A 13,063-nucleotide genomic window follows, 5' to 3' on the forward strand; every position below is an offset into this window, starting at 1 on the left:
AAAAGGTAATATTTGTGTGTTGCTCTTCTCTGTTAATAGATTCTTCCTCTTTTCACTCATACCATTATAACTAAGAAGATTATCACCTCTTACTTGGACAGGCAGTAATCTCCAATCTCTGTGTATCCATTCTGGTTTCTCTCCAGTCTTTGGCCCGCAGCACAGTGAGCTTGGGGGTTGGTGGAGGAGCAGAAACACCTAAATCTGATCATATCACTTTTTCTCTATAAAGCCTTTATAGGATCTCTCTCCTTTCTCCTTAAGCTAAGATCAAAATCTTTACTATAGCCAGCCGTTAAGGTCCTTCATGAGGTGATCCCTCTGTAGTTGAACTATATTCCCTCTTATTCTCATTGCTTTGGCTATAATATAATAGTTTTCTTTTGATCATCCATCATAGGATCTTTGCATAAACTGCTCTCTCTGGAATGCTTTCCTCTGCCATCTTCATCTTCTTAACATTATTAAGACGTTCTTAACTGTTTATTCGTTCTTTAGCTCTCAGGTGAAGGCTCATTTCTTCAGGGAAGTTTTGCCTGCCCTGCCCCTTTTTTGTTCCTCAAAGTCACACACACCTTTCTTTATAACACATATCACCGTTGCAATTTTATATTAATTATGAATTTATTTTTGTTGCTTACTGTTCTGCTTGATGAGAGGCGCTAGCATGCATAATCACAGTTCTACCCCTAACATTGGCCCAATACCTGACAGATTTTGAACACCTATTAAGTGTTTGAGTTATGAAGAACTCAGATAATTTGTTACTTCTAATTAGTACTTCTTGTGAGTCAGAGTCATGTTAGCAAGCAGTAAAGACCAGAATTTAGCAACCAACATTTGTATACCTCAGCACTATAATTCTGTTGGACTCTTTGTAGTTTACAGCTTTGATGCAAGATGATACCAGGAAATAAATTAAAAGCGAATTATGTGCCGGCACAGCTCTTCTAGAATCAATCAGCTGAGAAAACATGTTATATCCAAGAAAATTAAAACTATTGATGAAATATCTGTGTGTATTTGGGTTTGCATAAAATAATTCAGAAATTAGCACCAGTAACAAATTAAATAGTAAGAAACTCTGTATTAAAGGAAAATAAAAATGGCTGAGCGTGTTTGTTTTTGTATTCAAACACAACTATAATGTTTCTGGGGTTTTAGTGTTGTCTTGTTGAACTCAGCATATCATCCATAATCCACCTAAAGCAAAAGATTTAGTTTTGTTCTTCTGGGTCTAAATACCTTTTAGTTTTAGTTGAGGCTTAATAACCAGGACAAAAAGAAAAGCATATGTTTAATTTTTATATTTCTTTATAAACTAGCAAATAATTGACAATCATAAATGCAGCTAAAAATGTTTGTGAAAATGTCAGAAACATATATGTAGTTAAGTGCTCAATAAATATATTTTGAATCAATGGTTACTTAAATGGCTAAAGTTACTGAGACCGTTGAGACCATTCATACATTAAGTAAGCTTCAGGAATAAAACTTGAAATATCTAAAGGTTGTAATCATTCATAAAACAGTATAATGCATTGGAAAACTGAAACCCCATTGATAGTTTCCTTTCTATGTACTAAAATCTTGATTTTTTTTTTAAAGTTTCAGTTTCAGTTCTGAATTTTAACTGGTATAAAATTGCATTAAAAATTTCACATCTGTAAATAAATGGAAATGTTTTTCAAATTTCAAGTCTTTGCCCAGTAGATAGGTACACTTACCAAGTTCTAAGTGATGATAACTCTAAATATAAAGTAATACATTTTTATTTTAGGTTAATTATTTTTTCATGTCTCAAGTAATCCCTGATTATAAATAACCTTAAAAAGCAATTAGATAATACTGATTCCATTTGCATGTGATTTTTTTTTTCTTCCTATGAAGTCTCACTACTAGATAAAATTTGTCATTGAGCAAACCTCTTCCAGTCTCCTTTAGCTGCACAGTACATGGATTCATACCCAAATATCCACTTTTCAGATATAGTTCCCCTAATTCTTTATTGTATTAGTGAATTTATTTCAGTTTTTCCTTATTTTTGTCACATTAACACAGTCTTAGTTTTAAATTTTAAAAGCCAGCCAAATGTGAGAGATTTTATTTTCAGCAAAAGTCAGTCTCTACTCTTTTTTTTTGTCTTTTTGTCTTTTTTTTGTTGTTGTTGTTGCTATTTCTTGGGCTGCTCCCGCGGCATATGGAGGTTCCCAGGCTAGGGGTTGAATCGGAGCTGTAGCCACTAGCCTACGCCAGAGCCACAGCATCGCGGGATCCGAGCCGTGTCTGCAACCTACACCACAGCTCACGGCAACGCCGGATCGTTAACCCACTGAGCAAGGGCAGGGACCGAACCCGCAACCTCATGGTTCCTAGTCGGATTCGTTAACCACTGCGCCACGACGGGAACTCCAGTCTCTACTTTTTAAATCGGGAACTCCAGTCTCTACTTTTTAAATGAATAAAATGTCTTAAAAAATGCCTTTGTAGAGTCCTGCTATTTTGGAAACTGTAGCTTGTGGATACCTTGTTTTCGTAATAGATACTTTTACCTTAGTGCTCATACACAAATTTCTTTTTAGTATGTGCTTATTCTCTTTGCATTTTGGCATTGATTAAGACTCTTGGGGAGTTCCCATGTGGCTCAGTGCATTAAGGACCTAATATTATCACTGCTGTGGTGTAGATTCAGTCACTGGCCTGGGCACTTCTGCAAGCCATGGGTGAGGCCAAAAAAAAAAGACTCCAGGGTTGAATTCTTTTTATATCAAAGGTATTGTTTGTTGTTGAAATTAGAATTTTTTTAATTAGGAAAAAGCCATTGTTATACATTTATAAGAGGAGCTTCTTTAATTGCATTTAAGAAATTGAGTAGGCATTTTTCTCTGAAGTTGGTAACCTGGTTTTACCAGAGTGGATTCCAATCTTTTACCTCAGAAACACTGCTATAGCTTTGTTGGGCCATGATGAAATTATTATAGAACCAAAATAGTTTACTTACATCAGGAGTATTACCCCGATGCAGAGCCCTGGTATTTAAAAGAAAGCTAGTATTAGCTAATCTTTTATTTATTTATTTATTTATTCATTTATTTTTGTCTTTTTAGGGCCATACCCAGGGCATATGAAAGTTCCCAGGCAGGGGTCAAATCAGAGCTACAGCTGCCTGCTATGCCACAGCCACAGCAATGCAGGATCCAAGCGGAGTCTGAGACCTTACACCACAGCTCAAGGTAATGTCAGATCCTTAACCCACTGAGCAAAGCCACAGACAGAACCTACATGCTCATGGATTCTAGTCGGGTTCGTCACCGCTGAGCCATGACAGGAATGGCTAGCTAATTTTTTAATGTCTTATATTTATTTTTCAAAAAAATTTTAGAAAATTATCTAGTTTTAAATTTCTTTCTTTCTTTCTTTTTTTTTTAATGTCTTTTTGCCTTTCCTCGAGCCGCTCCCGTGGCATATGGAGGTTCCCAGGCCAGGGGTCTAATTGGAGCTGTAGCCGCCGGCCTACACCACAGCCACAGCAACGTGGGATCTGAGCCGAGTCTGTGGCCTACACCACAGCTCACGGCAACGCCAGATCCTTAACTCACTGAGCAAGGCCAGGGATTGAACCCACAACCTCATGGTTCCTAGTCATATTCGTTAACCACTGTGCCACTACGGGAACTCCTCTAGTTTTAAATTTCTTAAGAAAATTTGAAGGAAAAGATTATTACCTATGCGATTATAGTTTTCAGGTGCTTTCAATGAACTGCTGTGTTTTGAGTATGAAGATATATAGAGAAAATTGTAAGACAAAGCAACCTTTATAGATATGTGTATGTGTATATGTAATCCATTTTATTATTAGTGTAAAATAGGAAGGTATCATTTTGAAAGTAAAAGTCTCCCTTAAGGTTAATTTTTTTTTTTTTTGTCTTTTTATGGCCACACCCATGGCACATGGAGGTTCCCAGGCTAGGGGTCGAATCGGAACTGTAGCTGCTGGCCTATACTACAGCCAAAGCCATGCCAGATCTGAGCCACATCTGTGAACTACACCTCAGCTCACAGCAGTGCTGGATCCTTAACCCACTGAGCAAGGCCACAGATCAAACCCTGCATCCTCATGGATACTAATTGGGCTCATTAACTGCTAAGCCACGATGGGAACTCCTGTTAGGATTCATTTTAACGTCTGCAATACAATAGCCACTTTTAAAAATTTAAGTTAATTAAAATGAAGTTTAAAATTTACTTCCTTAGTCAAACTGGCCACCTTTGACATGCTCCCATATATGATGTAGATACAGAACATTTACATCTTCATGGAAAGTTCTGTCAGGCATAATCATATATCGGATAATCCAGGGATTATCACTTATGTATATTCTGGTATAAATTCTTTCATAATTTTTTCTACACATACAATCATTATTACTATTTTGCAAAAGTAAGATCATACTATACAGCTTATTTTTGTTGTGATACTGTATATTCATAATGATTACCTAATTCTTTTAATGTTTATGTTATGATTGTACCATATTTATGATTCTCCATTGGTAGACATTCTACATGATGAAGCCAGTGTGGATATTTTGGAAATATGACTTGCTTTGATTGCATATATATTGTTAAACCTTAATCCTTTTTTATATTATAGCCTTTGCATGTATATGGAAAGGGATAAAAAGAAGCTGTACCTTGAAGTGGAGTAGAAATATCTAACTAGCCTATCAAAAGTTGCAGCGTATTTTACACCATTATATATAGAATGGATAAACAACAAGGTCCTACTGTATAGCACAAGAAACTATATTCAGTATCCTGTGACAAACCGTAATGGAAAAGAATATAAAAAGGAATGTGGGGAGTTCCCTTCATGGCGCAGTGGTTAACGAATCCGACTAAGAACCATGAGGTTGCAGGTTTGATCCCTGCCCTTGTTCAGTGGGTTAACGATCCAGAGTTGCCATGAGCTGTGGTGTAGGTCACAGACGCGGCTCGGATCCCACGTTGCTATGGCTCTGGTGTAGGCTGGCAGCTACAGCTCCGATTAGACCCCTGGCCTGGGAACCTCCATATGCCACGGGAGCAGCCCAAGAAATAGGAAAAAGACAAAAAAACAAACAAACAAACAAAAAAACGGGAATGTGTGTATACATATATAATATATATAATAACATGTATATACATATATAACTGAATAACTTTGTACAGCAGAAATTAACACAATATTGTATGTAAATCAACTGTACTTCAGTTTTTAAAAAGTGTAGCATCTTTGAGTTATGAGAATGAAATGTGAAATGTTATCAAAGTCTCTAGTCAAATATTTAAGTTAAACTGGCTGAAATATCATTCATTATTTTTAAATTTTTTCCCTACTCTTTTAACACAGGCCACAAATGCTCACACCAATGAGGTGGTGGCAGTTAAGAAAATGTCCTATAGTGGAAAGCAGGCACATGAGGTATGTTAAAGATACTGTGTACCCAAACTGACAAGTTAGCATGAAATTGATGGTGGAAACATGTTCTTTAAACATTTCTTTATCACAGTTTTTTTTTCCCTTCTTGTGGAGCATATAAACTTTCCTAATAGTCTACCTCAGTCATCTATTAGTAGAATAGAATATGGATTTGTATAACGGATTTTTTTATAATATTTTTGGTGGTTGATTTAATTTACATGTAGTAAAACAAGAAATAACACAAGTTTAAATAGCTTCTTTATGTATTAAACATTTTCTTTGATCATTTAAAATAATGAAAAAAATATTATATAGGTATACTTGAAATTAAAATCTATTTCTGTCCTTCTGATTTAATAGAAATGGCAAGATATTCTTAAGGAAGTCAAATTTTTACGACAACTGAAGCATCCCAATACCATTGAATACAAAGGTTGTTACTTGAAAGAGCACACTGCTTGGGTAAGTCAAAGAAGCTCTATTTCAGTTAAAATTTTTTTCTTTTTCTTTTTTTCTACTATCTCTTTGGTCTGGAAAATTACCAGCCCCACTTCTGCTCATTTGACTTTTGTTACCTGTATTTTTAATTTGTTACTATCTTAGAGTATGCTGTATCGTACATATTCTAAAAGTTTAAATAGGACATCTAGCCATTAGGAAATTTTATTCTACAAACACTTAATGAAAAGATAGTGAAAAGTTAACATCATTTCATAATGATTTATTTGCAAAAGTGAAAGGCAAAGCCTTTTATTCGGATCCTAGAATTTTTATCTGCTATTTCTCATCCCCTACTCCAGTTCCCCCCAAATTTGGAATTGTGTTTGATATTACCATCACTGTCTAAATTTTTACCACACAGGGCCTAGATTATGATTAAATTGAAGTGGTCCATTCCATCTTCTTTGTATATTTTTCTTTTATATGATTGTGTTTCTGATTTTAGCCTAGCACATTAGACATTGTGTAGAATAAGAAAATGCTATACCATGTACTTTATGGGATTGCACATAACTATCATTTATTGAATACCTAACATGTACAAGTCCCTTCCTGTATATGATCTCCACTTAGGGAATGGAATTTTTGTTCCCAATTAGAATGTCAAACAGTAAACATAAATATAAATCTTTCTGCTCAAGCAACTCTTAAGATTTCTAGAGTCATTGCTTTTGTTCTGAGCAAAAGAAATTAATAAGAGGAGTATGTCATTATGTGAAAATCAATTCTCTGGCAATATCAGCTTTCTTAAAGGAGTCAAGAAAGGGATTTTGAGCAGTAGAATAAATATTACAAAATCAACTGCTAAATCTCCTGTGTTTCAAAACTTCAGAAAGTCCTCCAAACCCTTATTTGAAGCCCATTTACACTGAAATCACATAGAGCGCTAATAAGCTTGCTATTAGGTCTTTGTCTACAGTGATATGGTAGGCTGATTAGAAGGAGCTCATAGGATCTAAGCTGCTGGAGAGACATGCACACAGCCACAACTAATTTGACCTAATGAAGAATATTTGTGACAAAAATACAGAGTTAACATGTGATTTTATTTTATTTTTTATTTTTATTTTTTTGGTCTTTTTGTCTTTTTAAGGTCACATCTGTGGCATACAGAGGTTCCCAGGCTAAGGGTCCAATCGGAGCTGTAGCTGCTGGCCTACATCACAGGCACAGCAATGCTAGATCCGAGCTGAGTCTGCGACCTACACCACAGCTCACAGCAACACTGGATCCTTAACCTACTGAGCAGGGCTAGGGATCGAACCCATGTCCTCATGGATACTAGTTGGGTTTGCTAAACATGTAATTTTAAAAATAGAAACCTGACTATAAATATAACCACTCCATTCAGTTTTAAAGTTCTATGTTCATTTTCCACATACTCAGATTAAGCAAATTATGTATGCATATTAATCTAGGCCAGTTTAAGGAGTTAGAAAGTAACAGGATTGAGAAATGTTTTCATCAAAACTAAGAAAAAAATAGTTGGTCAGTTATACTTTAATAAAGCTGAGGAAAAAATAAAAGAAAAATAGTGCACATAAAAGGCTAATGTTCAGGAGTACCTCTGTGATGTAGTGGGTTAAGGATCCAGCCTTGTTACTGCTGTGGCTCAGGTTGCTACTATATAAGATGGGAATTTCCACATGCCAGGGACATGGACCAAAAAAAGGGGGGGGGCGGTTAATGTTCATTATAGTAGTCTCATATCACTATAACAACTAAAATTAATTTTTCTGAATGTGCTTATTTTTAATATCAAACAGAAAACTATAATAAAGTTTCTAAATTTTACCTTTTTTTTTTTTTTTTTTTTGTCCTTTGAGGACCGCAACTGCGGCATATGGAAATTCCCTGGCTAGGGGCCAAATTGGAGCTGTAGCTGGCTGGCCATAGCAACACCAGGTCTGAGCTGCATCTGTGACCTACACTGCAGCTCTCAGGCAATGCCGGATCCTTAATCCCCTGAGCGAGGCCAGGAATCAAACCCAAGTACTCATGGACACTAGTTGGCTTCATTATCACTGAGCCACAGTGGAACTCGCTCTAAATTTTACTTTTATTTATTTATTTTTTGGCCATACCCACAGAATGTGGAAATTCCTGGGCCAGGGATATAACCCATGCCACAGCAATGATCTGGGCCACGGCAGTGACAGTGCTGGATCCTTAACCCACTGTGCCACAAGAGACCTCCCAAAGTTTCTACAATTTAAACTAAGTTTCTTGGAGTTCCTGTCGTGGCTCAGTTGTTAACAAATCCAACTAGGAACCATGAGGTTGCGATTTTGATCCCCGGCCTTGCTTGGTGGGTTAAGGATCCGGCGTTGCCATGAGCTGTGGTGTAGGTCACAGACTTGGTTCAGATCCCTCATTGCTGTGGCTGTGGCTGTGGCTGTGGCCGGCAGCCACAGCTCCAATTTGACTCCTAGCCTGGGATCCTCCATATGCCTCAGGAGTGGCCCTAGAAAAGGCAAAACACACACACACACACACACACACACACAAAATAAATAAAAAAATAAACTTCTAAGTTTCTCATTGGTTTAGATTGTTCCAGAAATGGAATAATATTAATATATTATGTATATTTAATTAATATGTAAATATATAATAAATTTAATAATATAGATGTATCTCCATTATTATGTATAATATATAATATATATGATATACCATATATTGTGTATTATATATCTTGCTATTAGAATAATTTAGAAAGAATATAAAATTATATATTATATCATGTATAATTATATATTATAACATGACATAATTATAATAATATTTATCTCTTATTCTTCCAAATTATTCCAGTAATGCTAGATACACAATACATAAATGTTTCACATTAATTATTTTTAATGAATGGAATCAATATGTTAATATGATAGGAAATTCATATTTCATAAGTATATCGTGGAATTACCTTGTGTTGTAGTATGTTAAGGATCCGGCATTGTCACTGCAGCGACTCAGATTGCTGCTGTGGCACAGATTTGATCCCTGGCCCAAGAACTTCCACATGCCACTAGCATGGCCAAAAAAAAAAGCATATTGGGAATTCCCGTCGTGGCTCAGTGGTTGATGAATCCTACTAGGAACCGTGAAGTTGTGGGTTCGATCCCTGGCCTTGTTCAGTGGGTTAATGATCCGGCGTTGCCGTGAGCTGTGGTGTAGGTTGCAGACACGCTAGGATCCTGAGTTGCTGTGGCTGTGGTGTAGGCCAGTGGCTACAGCTCTGATTAGACTCCTAGCCTGGGAACCTCCATATGCTCAGGGAGTGGCCTTAGAAAAGGCACAAAGACCCAAAAAAAAAAAAAAAGCATATTGTGTTTTTTAGAATAACTAAATAATAATTTGTAGAATGTGCATGCTCTTGTGTGTGTATATGTGGGGACTGGTCCCTGAGCATTCCAATTCTGACCTTGGCTATAAATCAGTAGTAGTCGGGGACATCTAAAATATCTAAGATGAGAATAAAGAAGGAGTTTTCTCATATTTGCATTTAAAAAGCCTCCCAACATTGCAAACCCAATAAATATTAATACTGTGTTAATAATATTATTTTAGAAATATTTTGAAACATAAATTTAAATATCCCATCTATCTCAGGGATTCAAGCAAATGTAATTATACATAGCAGACTACATCTTTAGATTGAGTTCTAACCAATATTTTCTTGTTTAGAACTTTTTAAAATGTGAAAATAAGGGATTTACTACTTACTGGTTTATATTATTTAACCAATATTTTCCAGTATTGGTTTTACTGGCTCATGTATGTGGTTGCCACTTTCAAAGTTACAAAATTTAATTTATAGTGCAACCTAGCCACCTTAAATCCTTTTGAAATAAAGTGTGGAAATTAGTAAATGAATAATTGACACTCTCAGCTTGACTATTTACAGTGACTATATCCATATTCAGTCCCCCTATAATCTTAGACCAACTCCAATTTCAAATAGGAAATAACAAAACTAGATGATTAAAAGATAAAAAAATCAATTACTAGTGCCAAGATGACCAAAATTTAATCCAGTTTTGGGTAGATCAGAATTTTTATTCTTCTACTATTCTTAATTCCTTGGTTAGTTGGTTTTAGCAGTTTCTTATTAACCATCATTATTCTGGTTATTATTTCAATCTGTTACAGTTGGTGATGGAATATTGCTTAGGCTCAGCCTCTGATTTGTTAGAAGGTAAGGATAAAAGCATAATCCCCTCTTTTCTATTTTATCTTGATCAGAATGTAATCTACTCTATTAAATCACACCTTGAGCAAACTAAATGGCTAATGACTTAAACTCAATGGTTATGTGGATAAGCCATGCAAACTCTGTCTCTGCAGTCTTGGAAAATATCTGAGTAATGATTAGCAGCCCTCACACTGTTGTAGTACATGGCCCATCCAGGGCAGGTACTACTAAAATGTTTGGGTAATATGGTACAGTATGTGTAGCCAAAAACATCAAATTCATGTGAATGTATAAAATAGAATTCGATGGTATCAAATTATATTGATTTTTAACCCTTCCAAATCTCTTGACTACCCAGTTCTCTACAGATAATGTTGTAACCAGATGCTGTGTTAAAATTTTACATTAAAAAAAAACTTTCTTATATTATTCTTGATCTCTGAATAGAAATTGCTTATTAGCTGCTTTCACAGATAATGAAAACCTGTAGTTAGAAGGGGTACTTATAGATGGCTTGTGGTAGAGGAGAATAATGCAACCTAAAACATTCTAGGCACTTAAAATGTCAGAGCAACTGGTAAATTTGAGCCTGACCAATTGGAATCAGTGTAGCTTTGACTTACAACGGACAAGTAAATTAACAATTACTTGCAGTGAATATCAGGCTTTGTTTTATTCTATTTTGAAGGGTTTTTTGTTGTTGCTGTTTTTATACTAGCAGTTTCCTGTTATCTGACTATTTATCACCACTATTCTATAGAAAATATATATCCTGTGTATTTAGGTGAATGTGTTCCCAAATGATCATTTAAGAAAGTTGGTAATTCAGCCCGGTAAAGCTGTTTTAAGATAATAAAAATAGGAATGAAACTGATCATCTACCCCAGGCTTTCTTTTTTTCTTCCTCAGTTCATAAGAAACCACTTCAGGAAGTGGAGATCGCTGCCATTACTCACGGTGCCTTGCATGGGCTAGCCTACCTGCATTCTCATGATTTGATTCATAGGTAAGATTAGAGACCAGTTAAATTTTCATTTCGGTTACAGGACTGTGTAGTCAAAGAACCTTGAAAATTAGTGCATGCTCCACTTGTTAGGGTGCCTAAGGATTTATGAGAAGCAAATAGATGGCTGCTGCTTCTGGATGTAAAGAATAATTGTCAGAATTTAGTTCCTCTCTCTTGGTCTCTCCTATATATCCACAAAGACTTACATCATCTCTGTTCTATACATCATCTCTTGTTTTCCAGGCTTAGTGTTACAAGGAAATTTGAAGAAGAGCCCAACAACCTTTTAATACTGTGTCAAGAAGAAAAGAAAGTTAGCCTTCCTTGCATATATCTATTTCCTAGTTGACTTTGGTTTATTTTTTATTTTTTCTTTTATTTATTTATTTGTTTGTTTGTTTGTTTGTCTTTCTGTCTTTTCTAGCGCCATACCTGCGGCATGTGGAGGTTCCCAGGCTAGGGGTCTAATCAGAGCCACAGCTGCCGGCCTACGCCACAGCCACAGCAACACGGGATCCGAGCTGCCTCTGCTACCTACACCACAGCTCACGACAACGCTGGATCCTTAACCCACTGAGCAAGGCCAGGGATAGAACCCACAACCTCATGGTTCCTAGTTGGATTCTTTAACCACTGAGCCATGACAGGAACTCCGTATTTCCTAGTTGACTTTGCTCTCCTTTTTCTGTTGCAGATAACAAGCCAATCTTATGTAAAATATGCTGTTTTATCAGTTTAAAATTTTTTACATTTCTTTAGTCCATATAGGTATTCGGGAAGTTATTATTGTCTTTATTTTGGCAAATGAAGAAATGGAGACTCAGATTTAAATAACTTGACTATATTTTCCTAGTTATGTAATAAAGATTGAAACTCAAATTTTCTAACTCCTAATCTAAGGCTTCCCTCTTAAATTGTATTTTCTTTCTTTCCTTTTTTCTTTTTTTACTTTTTAAGGCCACACCCTGGGCATATGGAAGTTCCCAGACTAGGGGTAGAATCAGAGCTACAGATGCCGGCCATAGCCACAGCCACAGAAACACCAGATCCAAGCTAGGTCTGCGACCTACCGCACAGCTCATGGCAACACCAGATCCTTAACCCACTGAGCGAGGCTAGGGATTGAACCTGAAATCTCATGGTTATTAGTCAGATTCATTTCCACTGAGTCACTATGAACTCCCTTAAATTGTATTTTCTTTAGCATAACTCCACTTTGCTCTCTCCAGCCTTCTTCCCACCACTAACTCTACATAAAGATGTTACCAATCTTTCCTTCTTAAAAAGAACTTCTAGTACAGTTACTTTAATGAATGGTGGCCAAGTAATGGAATATAAAGTTGGCACAAAGGATCTGATATGACTCAAAAAACAAAAGGAAAAAAAAATTTACATTTACTAGAGGAAGAAATGAAACTATTAGGTTATAGGTTCCCCTTTTGCATCTGTTTTAATCGCCCTAGAGTAACCATCACCAGCCACTGGTACATACTACAAAACAGAACTCCCTCAAGATAGGCAGACTAAAAATGCTGCTATAAATTTGGTTTATTCATAAGGATAAAGAATGAACCCAACCATGTCTAATAAATATTGCCAAAATTGATATATAATTGATAAAATTGATATAAAGTATAATGTCTATGGATTTGGCAACTTTAAAATGTATATGCATATATGCCTCTATCTTTAGTATTAAGATGTCATTATTAAATGCCAACTTGTTTATGACAGTTTTGCCTGCTTCTGTTTAAAAGTCACAGTTCAGTTTTTTGTGACTCTCTTACCTTAAATTGCACATTAATTTAATATTTTATTTTATTTTACACTTTATCTTCCTTAATATGTAAAAGGAGTTGAAAAGACAAAAAAAAAAACTTTTAGAAAATGCTCT

The 13,063-nt window shown here is 35.8% G+C and overlaps 1 protein-coding gene across 2 annotated transcripts in view; it reads left to right on the top strand.

The window, feature by feature from the left end:
* TAOK3 (TAO kinase 3) overlaps positions 1-13,063 on the top strand; it is a 194,832-nt gene that overhangs the window by 98,769 nt on the left and 83,000 nt on the right. For both annotated transcript variants that reach the window (XM_047759663.1, XM_047759664.1), the window contains exons 4-7: positions 5,393-5,464; positions 5,825-5,926; positions 10,121-10,166; positions 11,073-11,169. In XM_047759663.1, the coding sequence (XP_047615619.1) occupies positions 5,393-5,464; positions 5,825-5,926; positions 10,121-10,166; positions 11,073-11,169 (317 nt within the window). The remainder of the gene's footprint in view (positions 1-5,392; positions 5,465-5,824; positions 5,927-10,120; positions 10,167-11,072; positions 11,170-13,063) is intronic.

Source organism: Phacochoerus africanus, chromosome 15 (assembly GCF_016906955.1).
Source record: "Phacochoerus africanus isolate WHEZ1 chromosome 15, ROS_Pafr_v1, whole genome shotgun sequence".
NCBI classification, from domain to species: Eukaryota; Metazoa; Chordata; class Mammalia; order Artiodactyla; family Suidae; genus Phacochoerus; species Phacochoerus africanus.